The sequence below is a fragment of the Metopolophium dirhodum genome, chromosome 1 (genome assembly GCF_019925205.1).
Source record: "Metopolophium dirhodum isolate CAU chromosome 1, ASM1992520v1, whole genome shotgun sequence".
Classification (NCBI taxonomy): Eukaryota; Metazoa; Arthropoda; class Insecta; order Hemiptera; family Aphididae; genus Metopolophium; species Metopolophium dirhodum.
This window is the reverse complement of record NC_083560.1, coordinates 132,575,206-132,594,971: the sequence shown is the minus strand read 5'-3', so window position 1 is coordinate 132,594,971 and position 19,766 is coordinate 132,575,206. Positions and strand designations below refer to the sequence as shown.

The 19,766-nt window shown below is 26.4% G+C and overlaps 2 protein-coding genes across 7 annotated transcripts in view; both read left to right on the top strand.

The window, feature by feature from the left end:
- LOC132936966 (uncharacterized) overlaps positions 1 to 10,678 on the top strand; it is a 34,357-nt gene extending 23,679 nt beyond the window's left edge. For all 6 annotated transcript variants that reach the window (XM_061003784.1, XM_061003783.1, XM_061003782.1 and 3 more), the window contains 13 exons: positions 1,847 to 1,957; positions 3,811 to 3,876; positions 4,055 to 4,144; positions 4,548 to 4,661; positions 4,847 to 4,954; positions 5,014 to 5,121; positions 5,202 to 5,314; positions 5,877 to 6,068; positions 6,138 to 6,293; positions 7,033 to 7,180; positions 7,251 to 7,422; positions 7,690 to 7,849; positions 7,947 to 10,678. In XM_061003784.1, the coding sequence (XP_060859767.1) occupies positions 1,847 to 1,957; positions 3,811 to 3,876; positions 4,055 to 4,144; positions 4,548 to 4,661; positions 4,847 to 4,954; positions 5,014 to 5,121; positions 5,202 to 5,314; positions 5,877 to 6,068; positions 6,138 to 6,293; positions 7,033 to 7,180; positions 7,251 to 7,422; positions 7,690 to 7,849; positions 7,947 to 9,087 (2,679 nt within the window). In that variant the 3' untranslated portion in view covers positions 9,088 to 10,678. The remainder of the gene's footprint in view (positions 1 to 1,846; positions 1,958 to 3,810; positions 3,877 to 4,054; positions 4,145 to 4,547; positions 4,662 to 4,846; positions 4,955 to 5,013; positions 5,122 to 5,201; positions 5,315 to 5,876; positions 6,069 to 6,137; positions 6,294 to 7,032; positions 7,181 to 7,250; positions 7,423 to 7,689; positions 7,850 to 7,946) is intronic.
- Positions 10,679 to 18,706: 8,028 nt separating this feature from the next.
- On the top strand, positions 18,707 to 19,232 carry LOC132933507 (uncharacterized). Its single transcript, XM_060999781.1, has 2 exons — positions 18,707 to 19,039; positions 19,098 to 19,232. The coding sequence occupies exons 1-2, from the start codon at positions 18,707 to 18,709 to the stop codon at positions 19,230 to 19,232; spliced, it is 468 nt and encodes a 155-aa protein (XP_060855764.1).
- The last annotated feature ends 534 nt before the right edge of the window (positions 19,233 to 19,766 follow it).

Sequence of the window (19,766 nt, the reverse complement as noted above, 5' to 3'; positions counted from 1 at the left end):
TACTTAAAATGAAAAAGCATGATTAAAGTATTTAAATTTAAGTTTATAGTAAATAGTAAATTGCACATAATTTACATGTATTTTAACTAAATAAGTAATAACAACTTTAAATACTTGCATATTATTACCTAGGTTAGGTAAATTAATAAGCGTTTTTCTATTAAATATCAAATTTTTTCATGTACCTAATACCTATACTTTGTTCAAAATAAGAAGCAACCCGGATGACAACCAGTTCTTTGCCAGATCGCTTCTTATGTTGAACAGAGTATAGTAACATATTATTTTATTATTTAAAATCAATTTTAGAATTCTAAATGAAGGATTTATACCATGGCACCAATATGTATATTTATTTGTTTTAAAAATCTGATATTGAATCTTATATATAAAAAATTGATCCAAGAGTAAAACTTATCTCAATTTTATAAATGTTGTTTTTTTAAATATTTAATACATGTTGTTTAATATTTATTTAAAAAAGTATAAAATATGGTTGATGACAAATTTTCGATATCGATATTATATCCTATATCAGGAATCATTGAAACAAGTTATTTTTCTTATCTTCAATTAGCAACGTAAAGCAAATTTTTGAATTAATAAATAATAATTATTGATTCAATATTTATATTTATTTATTTATATTAATTATTAATTTGAATAAGTAATAACTAATGGCTAATGAGTACTAAGTAGTTAATATTTAAAATTATTTAAAAATATTTTCGATATTTTCGATATAATATCTTTATTGTACAAATTACGATAGCTTACGATATCGCGAACAATATCGGCAAAATCGGAACGGTATCAATACACAAAATTATATCGTTGTTCATCACTACATTTGAACGAATTTGAGATAATTTACCAAATATTTCTGATGCAGCATAATCAAAGTAATTCAGACATCGTCCATTTTTATATCAATTAATAGAAGTACATATTATTATCTGATTATATTAAGGTGCAATCTCAACATCGGCCACGTATCATCTATGGTCGTGAGCCAACCAATCAATAAACCTTATAAAATATAAGTTACTAACGTTATGTGCAATTGAATATAATTACTATGTTTTAATGAAAAAGTTAAGTAAATTTATCCAGAACGCCAATGAGAAAATAAAATTATTAAATTTTCTGGTTTCGCAAAATTCAAATGTTTCATTAAATTAAGAATAAAATCTCGTCAATTTTTTAAACTTGTCAAATTTAGTCAATGAACTTCTCAACTTAAGGGGATTCCATCCAGTGATTTTCTGTCCTTGTCTAACACACGCGCAACATTGTATTTTAAACTGATTCTTTGCCAACATACCAATTGATCTAATGAAGCGATAAGAATTCTGAAAACAGATTTGAATTCGTCGTCAAGTCTACTTGAAATCGACTTTCCCACATTTTTGATATTATCCCCTAAATTTCAGAAAACGTCATAAAAAAAAGAGTATTTAAACATTTTTGTATTTCAATTTTTGGAGAAGCTAAAATCAAAAATCAAAATTGTGAAGAAATTTTAAGAAGACTTGACGACGAATTCAAATCTGTTTTCAGAATTTTTGTCGCTTCATTAGATCAATTGATATGTTTCGCAAAGAATAAAATCCTATAAAATCCGTCTAAAATCCTATGTTGCGCGTATATTAGATAAAAACATAAAATCACGGTATGAAATCCCTTTAAACATAAAATCCATGATTGTAATAATTTGGCATGTTTTAAAATTAAATTACCCAACAATGCTATTTTTTGACATTGGCCCTTCTTGCACCAAGCCACAGAGCTATAAGTGTAAGTTTTAAAATAATAATTCAATATATTATATTATTTATTTTTTAAGATATCTGATGACGATTACAAAGAAAAAAAGTGCAAGCGGCAAAAGAAAAGTAGTGGAAGCAAATCCACCAACGATGATAATAATATGCAAATGAGTGAAAGTTTATCTGAAGTAAGATTAAAATGATCTTTTTTGATGAACTCTAAAATGCCTATTAATAAATTCTATTTTTACCATTTGTAAATATTACTTAATACAATTTTATTTTAAAAATGTAAAAAAAAATGTCATTCTATAGCTTACTAGCAATAAGTGAGGGATGAAAATCTATAATTTAACAACATATATTTTTAAAGGTATCTGACAGCGAACAAAAAAAGTATAAAAGACAAAAGAATAGTGGCAGATGCAAATCTACAAATTATGATGATAACTAGGGCTAGGATTTTAATGACCCAAAAAACCTAAAAAAATGACATTAAAATAACCTAAAAATGACCTAAAAAAATGACCTTAAAATAACCTAAAAATGACCTTAAAAAATGCCCAAAAGATAAAAAATGATTTTAAAATGTTATAAAATGCATTATAATTATTAATTAATATTTCGGTAAAAAATTATTTAAATTATAATATTATAAAAAATGTTAATTTAGGATTTTCTTGATATTATTAATGAAGTTTGAAGTTTGGACTTATCATGCAACGGCCAGCTTAAAATTTTCTGAAAAAAACAACAAAAATACTATAAAATAAAAAATATATACGTATATTTTTTTTATTCTGAAAATTACGTTTAAATTGTATTGTTGCATTGGACAATCAGTAGCTCCTTCAAATTTCCGAATACAAATGACCGCCGATTATCTGCTAGCAATGTTTTGTAGCATGAAAAACTTCTTTCCACATCCACAGAAGTAATCGGAGTAAATTTCATGTACGTGATATCGTCGATATTGAACTCATCAGGGAAATGAGCCGTGTCTGATTCATTTCCATCAATTATTTTTGATATTTTACTAAACGTTTCAAATCCAGTATTTTTCTCCAACACCATTTTTAATTTGTTTTGTATAGCTATGCCAATTTCGTTTTTAGATTGTTGAATTTTCTGTCGGAAATCGACCACTATTTTTATAGAGTCTTTTAGTGACAAATCCGAAGTTTCTAAACGGTTGATAGACTCGGGCAATGAGCTAAAATTAGTTTTTATGTAAATTAAATTACATTTTAGAGTTTGATTGTCGATCAAATCTTGGACTTTAGCTATGGCAGTGGCTTCTTCTCTACTCAATTCTCTCATAACATTTTTGATTGAACTTAAGTGTTCACAGTAATATAGAGATGCGTTTATCCATGTTCCCCACCTAGTTATCACAGGGTTAGGTGGTAAAGGTATATTGGGTGCAAAAGTTTTAAAAATAAGAGTACGAGATGGAGCTTTTAAAAAATATTACCTAGATTTCAAAAAAGTATAAAAAATGCCCGTAAAATTGAAAAAATGACCCAAATCATTAAAAGTACAAAAAATGCAAAATAAAGCAAAATAAAAACTCTAAATTTGGTCTCGTATATGACCAAATCACATTTTGTGCTTGAAAAGCTATGTCCTGTAAATCCTAAAAAAAAATGCAAAATCCTATACTATCCTAGCCCTAATGATAACACACAAATTAATGAAAGCTTATCTGAAGTAAGATTAAAATTATGTTTTTTTATGAACCATAAAATTTTATTTAAAAATTCTTTTTTATTCCTTCTTATTTACAATAAAATAAAAATATAAAAAATATGCTTAAACTATATTTTATCCAACTTTAAAATCGTACTCGGTATCGATCAGGTTTCATCTGGTGGTAGTTAGTCAAAACTCAACACCTGTTTGTCACCCCATCTATAAAACGATTGTGTTTTGCACCTGTGTATGCATTTGTGTGCCACCAAGTATGGTTCTTAACCTGAATAGAGTGTAACCTATAAATAAGAAATTAAAATTAAAAATATAACCGTATACATTTTTAAAGGTATCTGATGGAGAAAAAAAAATTCACAAGAAAAGTGGCAAATCTATCAGTGATGATAATATGCATGTAAGTGGTTTGTCTGATGTAAGAGAAATATAATTTATTTATTTTAAATATTTATGGACATTGCCCAATTACAGCATGTAGTACTAAATTGAAACGTAAAGAAAAGAAAAAAATATATATATAAATAATAATATAAAACATTTTTTATCATGATATTATTATTTATTTATTTTTGAAGATATCAAATGACGATGTAAAAAAGCAAAAACGACAAAATAAAAGAAGCAAAACTAAATCTACCAGTGATGATAATAATCGTATGCCCGAAGTAAGAATAAAATACATCCCGTTATTACATGGTTTTACTAACTAACCCATTTTCAATATACTAACTTACTAAGAGACGAGAGATTAAAAATGTATTTGTTATAATGCTTAAAATTTTAAATGTATCCAATAATATGGAAACATAAAAAATCAAAACATTTACATAATGATATAAGTAGCAGAGAATCTCTCATCACTGATAGTAATAATCAGAGTATAAAGGTACATAATTAACTCTAAATTTATATCTCCAACCTGAAATTAATGTAATTTTCTTTATTTTTAAATGCCCTGTTATATTATATTAGTTGATTTAAAAATATCTTAAAAGTATGATAAAATAAACAGAACACTTATTTGCATGAGATTAAAAATAATAATTTTACAATGTGTACATTTTAAAGATATCAAGTGATGAACAAACATTTCAAAAACCTCAAAAGAAAAAAAAATTAAGAGGCAAGGAAAAATCTGACTATAATATAGATTATAGTAGTTTGTGTGGAACCTCGTCTGAAGTAAGAACAAAATTATAATTCCATTAATAATAATAATATTTTTTAAATATCTAAAATTAGACAATTGAGTACAATATAAATTTTTAAAATAAGGAATACTTTATGCACAAGAGTATAACTATAATTATGATAAATAGGATATTAAAACAATTTTAATAATGTTCATTTTTTTGATGATGTCAAAGGACCAAGAAAGCCCAAATAAAGATAGAGAAAGTCATAAATCAAATACCAGAAGAAAATATGAGCGCATTAATAGTAATACTAGTCCAAGTGAAAGTTATTCAGCAGGAGTAAGAGTAAAAATAATAACCCTGTTTCATAAGATGAACTAATCAGTTAAATATTTAAGGATTCTTTGGAGGATTCCAGTTCTTTGTACTCATCTTCTTGTGATGAAGAACTTTCGATGCGTAAATATATGAGAAATATCAAAAAATCAACTCAATATGTACGCTATGTAAGTATCTAGTTTTCTTATTTTTTATTTGTTTTTAATTTTTATAATTGTTTAAAAATTATTTTATTTATATATTAAAGGAAACTTCACGTCATTTGAAACCCATAAAAGTTACTAAAATTAATTTGAAAACCCTTGATGAAGATTTGTATCTACACTCAAGTCGAAAAATAATCTTGAAAAACTGTAGCAAGTACGTGTTAAATAAAAAATTATTATTTATAAATATATTACATTTAATATGTTTATACTTTATAACAGTGGTTTTCAACTTTTGTATATCCTCGTACCTCCTACACAGTTTGAAAATTTGCTTGTACCTACCACTTGACAAATTAATAACCTTTTTGTTTTGCTTATCAAAAATGTATACGTTTAAATTTTATTTTAAATTTTTACATGTATCAAATTTTATTGTTTTAGGAACTACAAAATTATGAATAATTCATAATTTAATATAAAAAAATTAAATTTCATTTTTACAATTATTATCTATACTATTATTAATATCAAAATAATATTTAATGTGTATATTACATTTCTTATAAAGGGAGATTTTCTTTGTGTATCCTATACGAGCTTTCAATGTACCATAAGTGGTACACTTACCACAGGTCGAGAAACGCTGCTTTATAATACAAATAAACAACATTTTATACTTAAATATAATTTTCTTAAACATCTTAATTTATAAGTTTGAAATACTATTAATGTTTCTTTTAAAAAATATATTGTTAATTGCTATTGATTCATAGAGTATCGTGTTCTTTTTTGACTTCCGATCAAAATTTGGTTGTTGCTGGTTCAGTAGATGCTTTGATTTATTTATGGGAGAGAGATAATGAACAATCTTTATCAGAAGAATCTCATGATATTCTACATACCATTGGAAATATAAATCCCAGCAATTTTGCACCATCAGTACAAGGAAACAATTTAGTTGAATAGTAAATAATTTTACCATATTTTAACCTGTCTTTATATACAAATGATTGGACTATTATTGTTTTTTGAAGTTTGGACAAAAGTAAAGCATTTATATTACGTGGACATGGTGGATCTATATTTGATTTAGCTGAATTGCCATCAGCTAAAATCCTGCTCAGTGCATCTGATGACAAAACCTACAGAGCTTGGGACTTGAGAACTAAACAGTGTATAGAAATATACAAGTGAGTTAATGTTGTTTTTAGTTGATAATAAAATGCAATTCTGTAATAATTATAATATTGATATACAAAAATAATATTAATCAAAATAAAATTTAAATATTATACAAACAATATTACTATACTGTAAGACACTGTATTTTTCTCATTCATAACTGGAGAATTTATGTATACGTATTATAAATTAATTATTAAGTCATGAAATCCTTAAGTACTACATTTTATTCTGCTATACATTTGTTAACTTTTGGTTTTTGTTTCTTAATTTTTAGAATATGATTATATTTTAGAATATAAACAATATAAATGTTGTGTTCATGTTATAAGTTTCTTACTAACCAACTAACCAATTAAAGTAGTAAGTTAAGCTTACTATATAATTTAAGCTAGTAATCACACATTTTGAAACTGATTCTGAAACTTGTAATATTTAAAATAAACAATTTTTTGTAACTAAGGATTGTCTGGATCCTACAATTATTAGCTGTAATATTAAAATTCTTATGTACTATATAAGAAAATATAAAAATTGTATTTCGACTGAGTACATGACTCCGCATTAATGTATAACCAAATTGATGTCTAAATCAGCACAATTTGTACAACTAAACGTAAATAAAAATATTATATTAATTAATGTCCATAAAAAAACATATTGAATTAAATTTTGGTTTGTTTCCCCTGTATAATTATTCTTAGTGTCTTCTAAAAGAACTATAATCATTCACTTGATTTTTTTTAGTGAACATGAACATAGGACATGGTGTATTGCTGCCAGTCCATATAGCTTGCAAGTGGCCACAGGATCATGTGAGGGCGCTAGCTGTTTATGGTTTTTGAACTATAAACGTCCGTTAAGAATGTTTATCGGTCATCTCGATGATATTTTGGTATATTATAATATGATGTTAATCTTTTAATAGTTCATAATTAATATTTTTTTTACAAATTATATTTCAGGTTTTAAAATTCCATCCAAATCAAGTGTTCTTAGCTACTGGTTCATCGGATAAAACTGTTAGAGTGTTTGAGCTAACAACTGGTGACTGTCATAGAGTTTTAATGGGACACACCGATTATATCACCTGTTTAGAATTTAATTCTGAAAATTTTAATTATCTAGCATCTGCTGGTAAGTCATATTTTTTTTTTGTAGAGAAGGTTGGTTAGGTTAGTCAAGGTTTTTGGGGAGCACATAATATTACTTTTTAGACACAAACCTGTTTTTATTTTAAAAATGTGCTATATATAATATAGCATTTAAGCAAAAACAAGTAAATGTAAAGTTTTATGTATTCATACTATTTCCATTTTGAGTAAGATAAATTGGTCTATTCTACAATATTTCATATTTTCTCTATATAGTTTAGATTGTATCATTTTTAAATATTTGTTTTAGCTGGTAACGGAGAAATAATAGTATGGGATGTGTCATCTGGTGAAATAGTATGGAGGATTGGAGTTGGTAAAGTGTTATTTTCGGATCTTCTGTGGATAACAAAAGATGTATTATTAGCTTCATTGACTACTGGCGTTGTCTTAAAATGTGACACTACACTGTAAGTAAAACATTTTTTTTTTTATATATATATATATTATACAATATACATACCTATTATATTATATTTATTTCACTTCTTCTTTTTTTTTCATTAGGAATTATATAGATTCCTCCTGTAAAGTAAATGGATTTGAAACTCCATTTTATCGTCTGTTTTCCTTACAAATGATCAACAATATAGTGTATACAATAGGCATTCCTGATAAATCAGGTGGTCTTAAACCACTATCTAAAAGAACCAAAGAGAAAGCTTTACAAATGAAAAGTGAACAACAAAAATCTCAAAAGGAACCTTCACCATTATCTAAATTATTTTTCCCACAACATATTATTGATAACAATAGCAATTCAATGACACCTTTACGTGGATTGAGTTTGTCAAAACCAAATCATACTTATGATTTTGAATATCAAATAAATACTAATGATCAGCTTAATAAATCAACAGTGCCAAATTTTTTGAGTATGAATTTAAAATCTTCACCATTTCATTTATCTGCTGATGAAATATCTAAATTAAGTTCCGAATACCAATCAAAAAATATACGATTAATTCCAGCATCGGATATAACTAATAATCTTCAAAATGCTTACCTATTGCCTGTTCAACAAAATATTCGGACAAGCAAGGCAAACTCTATAAATACCCATTCAACAAATGTTCAGATACCAAGTACGAGTAAATCACAAAAATTAAATAAAACACAAGTACCACCAAAATCAAAAATAACAACAGCAAAACAGCATAACTTTGGTAACAGTAGTTTAACAATGCATACAAGTATTCAACACATGCAAATAAAAACCACTAAAGCCCAAGAGCAGCTGTATTTAGATGATCATAAAGACACTGATATGTTAGTCCAACAATATCTACAAACAACGAGCACAAGTACTCACAAGCAGCAAACTTCAAACCTATTGCAAGTTACACGACCAGGGATAAGCTCTCCATTGCTTCAGAATAGCATTGTACAGCAAGATCAGAAAATGCAGCTACAACACGGCACTGGAAGTAATAGTAATGTTGCTGGGACAAATGTTCAACAACAGCAGTTATTACAACAATCACGGTCTAATACAAATTTAACAAAAGGGAATGTTCAACAGCGCTTATCCTCGCAAACAAATAATCGATCTTCCAATGTTACTAAACGTCCATCTCCTAAACAAAGTCCTAATAAATCATCTTCTTTGGATGACACAGGCACAGGTAAACATACTCGCATGCAGTGATGGTAATCTTAACACATTCAAGCCATTTAATGCTTCCGAGCTAAAATATAATAATTCAACATTCATTAATATTTACTACTTATTAAGACGTAAGTGTTTTTCAACATGTAATTCTTAGTATTTTTAATTCTAAGTTGTCATTAATGACATTATTTACAAAATTTATATATTTTATCTTTTAGTGTAAAACAAAACTATTACAATTATTATTTTATTTTTAAAATTGTTTGATACTTAATATATGATATTATACCATTATCTTATACTTAAATGTAATTTCTGAAAACAAAATTTATAGTTTGAAGAAAATGAGGTAGTTATTTGTAACTTTTCATTTAAATGTTTGATTCTTATAGTTAAACGTTATTTTTACTTATTGTATTATTTTAGTGGTTCCTAACCTTTTTAGTAGTATGTAAAAAAAACGTTGTGGCCCACATACCAAATATACAGGTGAATAATACAGAAGAAATATAGACTTGTTTAAAATCATATAAAAATCCCGATGTTGATGCCAATTCAAATTTGCTGACACTTGGACTCTCGATCACCATCCGTGGCCCAGTTCCACATTGTCCGCGGCCCACCCTGACCATGGGTTGGTAACCGCTGTATTATTGGATTGAAACAAATATATACTTTAATATAAGATAATACATTAATAGATTAGATCATGTATTAAGTTAATAATGTATGTATATTTAAATGTAATTAATTAAGATATTTATTATTAATCAAGTTAATTTAATTTAAAACAATTGCGTAATTTAGATAAAAAATATTGATATTATGTACTTAATTAAGTTTTTGATCACAATAATGAAAAACATACAATGTTTTCATGAATAACAACTTTACAATATTTATTATAATTGATTTTTAGGTGGCTCTAGGCAATTGAATTTTTCATGCATTTATACCTATAAGCTGGTGAAAAATAAATATAATTATTCTAGTAATACAATTTTTATATTGAAAACTAATTTGAATTCGTTAGTGTTTTTTCTATGTTTTTCAGGAAAGTCTTTAAAATACATATTTATTTAAAAAAATTAAGTAAATTAATTTGGAACTGTAATACCAATACTTTTCATAATTTTGAAAATCCACCTCCTATATAACATAGAATAGAAACAAAATGAATTCAAATCATTTTCCAAAATTAAAATTGGATTACTAGATGTATGTTAATATTTTGCTTATTGGCATTATTTATTGTCCTGTACCCCGAAGTAGAAAATTATTTTTGACCGTGTCTACGATGAAATCGGCGTACGCGTGCTTTATAATGTTTTATCTTGTTCCCCTGCAGCTTGGTGATGAGGAATCCAGAGTACACACAATAATCATTTTCGACCAACAAAAAATTAAGGGCTGTGGCAACGAGATAAATTGCCTAAATGTTGCTATTTAAAAAATAGCCACTAAGAGCTGCCTTAACCCACATTGTGTAACATTGGACCTTACAATTAAAACTTAAGTAGCCTTTTTTACTCTAACAATTTGTCTAACAAAGGCTCAAGGTATCATATATTTTGATTCTTGTGAATTGAACCAGAAATTAAAATAAAACAATTCATCTTAATGTTCATTATGTTGGTCTTTATGTCTTCATTGTACCTATACATTTTTATTAAATATATAATTTTTCATTGTCAATGTTTTGTTTAAAAGAAGATGTTTTTTTGAGAAATAAAATAAAATACACATTAATTAATCATGTACAACATAATTATTAAGCTAAATGAATGTACCTAGTATGTATGGTTTTCCTTAAATATATTTAATTATAATAAGAAGAAAATGTATTGTTAAAAAACATTTACCAACAAATTAACTAGAAAAAGAATAGTCCAAAATCACGATAGTTTTACATAGTTAGTATCTTTCTGTAATGTGTGTTATATGCTGAGTCTACACAGAAATAATACAGTTAAAACTAAACAGTGTTTGTGATGAGAAACTTGGCAATTTATTATTTCCATTAATTTAATTCAATCTATACATTTTATTATAATAATTGAAATTTGCAGTATGATTATGAAAATCAATTTTTACAGATTTTCATTCAATAATGTTTTTATCTTTGTGCAAAATCATATAAAATTTAAATTAGACCATTTTCATTAGTCTAATGAACATATTATTATTCATGTTTTCAAATAACATTGCTGAAAAAATGTTTACATTATTTTTAATTAAATGTGGTAAAATTCCATAGAGCAACCTTCATATTTTTGTTAAAACATTTAACAGCGCACTCTCCATAGATGTCAATACAATTTAATACAAGACTACTTATATATTTTTACGGTGGCAGTTGAAAAATATTCATAATACATATTCAAAATTTTTTTTATAAGCATTTAGAGTTCAAATTTTTAAATTTTACGTAAAATTCACGAAAACGTGCAAACTATTTTAAGTTAAAAATTCATAAAAAATGTTCTTAAATTTTCTTAAATCTAAGGTTTTAAAACTAAATACAAGATTGCTCATAAGTTTGTTTATCTTTATTGAAAAAATAAATTTGTTTACAAGAAAGTCAAATTTAATTTTTATGAGCGTTTGAAGTTCAAATGTTTACAAGATTGGATAGGTATTCTATCGATATCTCATGTATGTAGCAATTTTCTTATTTGGTTGCAATTTAAAAACAAATAACCGTAGATACTTTAGAACTTAGAAAAACATTGATAAGGCTTTTTCGTTCCGTACCCTGTATATCTTAATTCGTGGTCGATAGGTAGGTAACTAAAACCATTGACTAAGTAAAGTTAATTTACTTATGGGTGCCGGTGCCGTCATTTATTAAGGAGTAAAATGTAGGCAACTCAATTCACAAGTTGTAACGTCCTCGCGTGGAATGTGCATGTGTGTGAGTATGTAAATCGATATTAGTATGAGTGAGCTATAATTACATGCGCAGATAAAGATATTAACGCACACGCATGCACAAGTCAGAGACTGACTCCGATGACTATTATCGAAGCACTATTTTGATAAACAAAAATGCTTTTACAGGAAAAATTCTTACGCCTCGTTGATATTATGTCGGTTTTTGGCCATTTTTAGATTCTGAGCGGAGCGAGGAATGTAATGGTTTTACAATGATGTTTATGTTTTTTTCTTTTAGATTCTGAGCGAAGCTCAGAATGTATTAATTTTACAACAATGTGTGTTTTTTTTTTTTTTTTTATTTTTTTTTTTATTTTTTTTTTTATTTTTGTGTCTGTCATCACCTTTTAGGATAGTAAAAGTGCTTAGATTTTCTTCAACAGTAACTTTTCTGATAGGAAAGTGAATCTAGTTGGTACTTTGGGGGGCCACAAGTAAAAATTTCCAAGTAATTTTCAAAAGCGACGTGAAAAACAAAAAAAAAACGGGAATTTTTACGCAAAATCTGTTTTTGAGAAAATCGATTTTGGTTTTTGGTGTAACTCTAAAACAAATGACCGTAGGGACATGACATTTTGACTGAATGTTTATAATTGCATTTCCTATCACCGTAACATTTTCCAAATATTTTGACTTGTTTTGAGCTGTTTAGGGACATTGTCAATTTCCATTTTTTTTAGTTTTTTTTTTCTATAAATATCATTAAAATTGTATTTGTTGAGTAAAAAAGCTTGAAAATTTAATAGAAGGCTAGGTTATTGTTTCAAAGGAAGATGAAAAAAATTAAAATCCTTAGTCACAGTTTTTATTTATAAGCATTTAAAGTTCAAATTTTTGACAAAATACGGAAAAATCACGAAAATTAGCTAATTATTTTGAGTTGAGAATTCATAAAAATTTTTCTTTTTAAATCTAAGATTTGAAAATGTAATATAAGATTACCCATAAGTTTGTCTACCTTTATCAAAAAAAAAAAATGTCTACAAGAAACTTAAATTAAATTCTTATGAGCGTCTGAAATTTATATTTTTACAACATTTGATATTCACTTGATTTCTCATGTAACAATTTTCTTATTTTATTGTAATTGAAAAACGAATGACTGTAAATACTTGAAAATTTCACTGAATGTTATAATGTATATATGTTTATATTAGCATTTTCTATACACCATAAAATTTAAAAAATATTTTGACTCTTTTTGAGCTGTTTACGGACATTGTCAGTTTTCAATTTTTTAGTTTTTTTTTCTATAAATATCAATAAAATTTTATTTTTTGTGTAAAAAAGCGTGAAAATTTAATGCAAGGCTCCTGATATAATGTTACAATTGCAGATACTTGGTAATATCATAGGATGACTGACCGTTTTCGCTCAGAATCGTTTTTCTTATACAATGATATTATTATATCATTGAATTCAAATTTAACACCATCCATTACAGTGACCCACTTGTAACCTACTGTACAGCAGAATCACATCCACTTATCCACCTTTTTTTTTATTTGAAAGAAGAAGACTTCCTACAGCCCACATCGATCTCTGATTTGTATTTCATTTCAAATAAATGTATTAAAAAATTTGAAAAAAATGCCTTTTATCTTAAATTTTTTTAGATGTATTATAAAGTTTAAGAATAAAATATTGAAAAACAGAGATCGATGCAGGCTGTAGAATATTTCCCTCTAAAAATTGAAAAAAAAAATTATGAAATTTGGTTGATTCTACAAGGCGGTATCGTTATCCTCGCAGAGTGTTTTTTACAGCAGAATGACATCCACTTATCCGCCTTTTTTTTATTCTGTAAACACATTTTCTCCCTCTAAACTTTTTCAAAATTATCAAGTATAGCATCTTTTCAGAAAGGTGATGTTCTTGAGCTGGTACTTTAAAGAGGTCATTTTTCGATTTTCGAAACGCTACTTGAAATAAAAGCGGTTTAAAGAGAAAAAATGTACGATTTCACGATTTTATAATATTAAATAATTACGGACGACGTTTTCTACCAGAAATGTTGCTTCAAATGAAAAACGACAAGAGATATTTTTTGTTATATTTTGGATTTTGTTCCTTACGGTTTAAAGTTCGGTTTTTAGCCATTTTTGAGCTATTTATAGACATTTTAATTTTGGGAGTTTTTTTGTTGTAATTCGGTTAAAAACATTCGTAAAAACTTGAAATTTGGGTTGTTCACTTATAAGTTATATTAGCCCTACCTATACATGGTAAAATTTTCAAAACATTTGAGCTTTTTCTTTTCTTTTATATTTTTTTTCATTTTTATGATATTTCCTAATTATAAACTATAATTATAATTTTATAAATTACCTATTTATATAAATCTTTCTTAAGCTATTCTTATAACGCTTTGTTTATCACCATAGAAACGAATAAAATTAAATAAAAAAGATTCCCTCGTCCGCTCAGAATCGTTTTTTATCGAATGCAATCATTTCATTCAAATCGAATACAGTAAAATTACACTATACTCTCTGAGGCTCGAAGGGGCGATGGACAAACATTCACCACCGAAATGCGCTGACTTACTTTTTTTTTTTATCTGTAAGATGAGAAGTTTTTGCTGGTCGGATTAAAGCTTGAATTTTTATTTTACTTTAAATAGTAGTTGAAAAATACGTTTAAAATATTGTGCATTATTCAAATGCATATTCCAACTTCTATAATTATAATATTCAAAATCGGGCCTTGATCCGACCAACAAAATGTGCTCTAACTTTTAAATAAAAAAAAAAAGTTAACGAAATCCGACTATTCTACAGGGCGTGAGAGTTTTTCCTGTACCTAAGACATGTTTTTGTACCAAAAAACGCACCGGCTCCGGTTTAATCAATGATATAATACCTATCTCAACGCTGTATGAGGAATAAATGATTGTATTACACCTTTACAATAAAATATCTATATTGTATCAAATATTATGACAACGGTTAGGAATTTCATAGACTAATAGACGGTACATGGTATTAGACACGCGATTTACCAACCTAAACATTTTATTTTTGAAATTTAATTTACACAATATAAATGTGTGGTTTTATGTATTTAAGACGATACAAGTATCTGAATTTCAGTATAACGTTTAAGTTTTTTAATATTTAAAAATCTTGAATGAGATATATTTGAATTTTTATTTTATATTTAAATGGCTGTGACGCGCCGTTTAACAAAAATATCACTTTAAAGATTTATTAATATTTAAAAAACTAAACGTTATATTGCATTTCTGATACATTTATCGTCTTAGACACAAAATCACACATTTATACGTAAATAAATTTCAAATATAAAATTTTTAGATTGGTAAATCATTGTGTGAAGCTAGTAACTTTTACACGTATAAGATAGGCAATTACGGCCCAATGACGTCACGCGGCTATTCTACATTTCTTAACTCTTAAAGTAATCATTTTTTTGTTTTACATCAGATTTTCATAAAATCATTTAATATAGCCTTAGCTACAATAATTTAACATTTAATTAAAATTTAAAGAACATTTTTTTTGGTGTGCTCCTTTAATGTCAAAAGGGCCCAGCCTGCGTATTATAATTAATTTAGATAAAAATAAACAAAATAATGGTTTACATATACATACCAACATTCAGGCATGTCCAGACATACGTCTAATTGTAAATATATTCCAATCATGAATTAGTAATAATTAGTAATTAACCAATTTATCACCGTGACAATAATTTCTTAGTACCTACCTTCCTACCTAAACAATATAATATAATATCTAACTATAAAAATTTGAAATTAAAATCTCTGTTCAGGCTAAACTCTGGAACTACTTATCAGATCTTCTTGATTTTTTTTTTTGAAACGAAAGAATATTTAACGGAGAAGGTTGATATGAAAGAAAATTTTAGGAAAATCCACCGGTGTATTATACCTATATTGGTTGCTATATTGGTTAATCATGTTTGTTGATTTGTATTATTATCTTTTGTCAATATACATATATATAATATTATATACAAGAAGATCTGGTAAGTAGTTCCAGAGTTTAGTCTGTATAGTTATAGTCTGTGTATTTATATATAAATTAATGTTTGTGGGTAGATTAGATTGATCAAGATTGATTAGATGATAATATTTATAATGATTAGGTATAGGTTAGGTTATATTATGTCGTGGATGGGATAGGTACTTATTGAGTAAATTGTTATATTTTTCTTTTATTAATGACGCGGTTACCCCTATAACATTTCCGTCTATAATATATGTAGTTAATAATAATATTTTCTGTGAATATGCAATATAATAACTTACTATTATTATAAATTATTATTTACAAAAATATATTCAATATTTCGGGTTTTTTTTTATATAATTAATTTTACAAAATTGAATTAATATTTAATGAGCTTGGTTTGGAAAAAAATTTATTTAACGTGCCAATAAAATTAATTAACTCGTTAAGCTACTGAATAACAAGGGAGAAATGTAACTCGTTCATTCACTTAGTTAAAAGTGACTTAATTTTTTAACTTAACTTTAACTTATAATTTCGTTAATGCCCAGCCTTGCTATTTAGTATTTATACAATTAACAATAATTGTATTGGAATACATCTTACGTAATAGTTCACATCAATCTTAAAGTTCACAAACACTGAAAGCATTTTTTAATAAATTGCCTTCAGATATTAAAATATATCTTTATAATATTATATATTATGTCCCACCCAACGTTGTCCGGCCAAATACTTGTATCTTTAATAAATATATCTGTAAAAAAAATGTGTAGGTACGTATGCCATATTTCTTCTAAATATAATAGTAATTATCTACAGTGTTGGGTAAATTACTTTTAAAAAGTAATGAAATTACGTTACTCGTTACTTCAAATATTATTATTTAAATTACATTTGCGTTACCTAAAATTATTTTTATAACGTTACATTACTTTTTCATAAATAAAGTAGTGCGTTACAAATAACGTTACATTTTTTTTATCATAGATTATAGTTATCATTTTTTTCAACCATATTCAATTCATATGATATATTTTACAATCATAGACCTAGTAATAATAGACCTATTGTGCATGACAAACTATTTTTTATTAATATTAAATTTTATTTTTAAATCGAACTCTTTTTTTCTGCTAATAAAGTAATAATATTTAATAATATTGTTCACCATTTTCGGAATCAAAAATAAATATAATTGATTTTTAATTTTTCTGGAATATCTTATCGGTATGTTCTTGTAATAGGTACATTCAAAACTATTATTTTAATAACGTGGAAAATAACGCGATAGTGCGTTACTTCATAGAAATTACTTTTAAAAAGTAATTTCGTTACAATTGCGTTACTTTAAGTAAAATGTAATGCAACTACTGCTGCATTACTGAAAAAGTAATTGCGTTACAGTAATTTGTAATTTGCGTTACGTTACTACCCAACACTGCGTATCTAATATAAATGTATAATACCTACCTATGTAACCAATAATTGCAACCATTTAGATGTACAAAAAAATAAATAATTTATAATTAATTAATTATTACTTATCGAGATAACAACTGTATTATCTCTCAAGTTGGATCAAGCAAGATACATTTACAAAATGTCATTAAAATTGGTTAACTGGTTTCGGAGATTAGCGTGAAGAACATGGTGAAATTTCTTTGTTTGTCCTCAATATATACTCAAAAATAGCATTGTTTTCGAAAAAAGTTATAAAAATTTTGTTTCTTTATGTCTCGAGGGATGTTTATAGCTTATTCAACCCCTATAAGTTGCTATAAGTGGCTTACACATTTATTTAGTTTTGGCTCATGAAAACCTAATATCGTTTTGTTTATTTAAATAGTTACCATTAGTTACAGATTATATCACTATTATTATAATATTATTAGATATAATATTATATATTATGACATATTACCATTTTCATAAATATAATTTTTAATTTTTAAATAACAAAACTTATAATCAAATATCTATTAAATTATGATTTGTTTTCTTAATTCTAGGCATATTTTTTACGTGAACCCATAAAGTCGATTGATGAATTTCGGATGAATTATTGAATCTTTCTACAGTTTTTTTACGTTTACATAAAAAATATGTCCAGAATTAAGAAATGAAAAATGAAAATCTTAAATTAAATCATTATAATAATTGTGTTTTCAATTGAATCAAAACAGAAAATAGTAGAAGAATGAATAGTTTTAACACGGCGAAGTCGAGTAATACAGTTAGGTAATATTAGGTACCTAATCATTAAAATCGGATGTTTTGAAGAAAAAAAAGTAATTGTGTCTTATTCTAGTCGGAATGCACTCATTGGATCGATAAAAATCTGGCTATAAAATAATGAATGATAATAGTTTGTATTAACAATGTTAGCCGTATTTTATGATCAAATAACAAAAGCCAATAAAATGATCTACGCTGTTGGTACATATAAAAACGACATTATTACATCACTATAATACTGTTCGGGGTGTATTTTGTCGGATGCGACAATTCCCGGACCAGTTTAATCACTTCGGCACCCTTTCTTTGGTGTTTATGCTTGTGGTAAATTAATTTTTTTATAATTGAAAATAATAAATATTTTAGTTAAAATAATATTTTTTTCGTCTCTATGGAAATATTTAAAATAAATAGTTAATTTTGATTTTTTAAAAATATATTATTCATTTGATATCGGTTTATTTTACAAACATGTATATTCTATAAATATGTCTAATCATGTTTGTGATGCCGTTAGGCATAAAACTAAAAAATTCAGCTTTAAGAGAAAGCCTTTTAATGTGAATCAAACTGGACAGGTGGGTAAAGTGCATGAACACCATAAACAGCCAGAGGCTAGTCAACCAAATCAGGCCGAAAAGCAGACACCAGAACCAAGAAAACCGACCACAGAAACCAGAAAACCGACACCAGAAACCAGAAAATTGACACCAGAAACCGGAAAATTGACACCAGAAACCGGAAACTATCCAGAATGTGTTAGTATGTGTAAAAGCCAAAACGAACAAACTGAAAAAATAACTGATAATGATGTTGCAATGGTAATAAAAACAATGAAATTAAAAATAAAATAAAATATACGTTTGTCTGTTTCGATAGCCTGACGGATTTGAAAATAAAGCAACGCAAACAAGAATTTGTTGTATTCATAATCGTTGCAAGAGAAAACAGCGGAGACGAAACGGAAATTTCTTTCAAGACACGTGGTCTTGTTTAACGAAATTGTGTAAATAAATAAAAATAATACCATTTAAATTTGAATTTTTTTTATTCTAACTTTTTTACACTTCAAACGTACATAAATTAATTACCTACTGTATCTAATTTTATTTTTTACTTTTATAATATACAGATTACAGATATGAATATGTGCACATCTACCTCCTACACGTTATTGTGTTTATATATCCATTTAATGGAGTATGTACTTATAAGTACCTGTATAAAAAAAAGTATTCAACAGTTATTAATATGGTAGTATCAATTAATACAGGAATTAATTTATGTATTGAAATGTAGAAAGATTAGAATAAAAAAACATAATGAATTGGACTTAGATTTAAATAAAGATTAGGTAGAATGGTGAGAACTTTTAGTGTTCTCTGGGCATAGTGTTGACATGCAGTTCAGTAATTATTTTTATTTTTATTTTTCTATTACATTATTATTAATATCTATATGAATAGGTACATTTACTTACAATAGATAATTATTCACATTTAAAATATCTTCAAATTTTAATTGGTACAACTTTCTTCGTTTGTTATC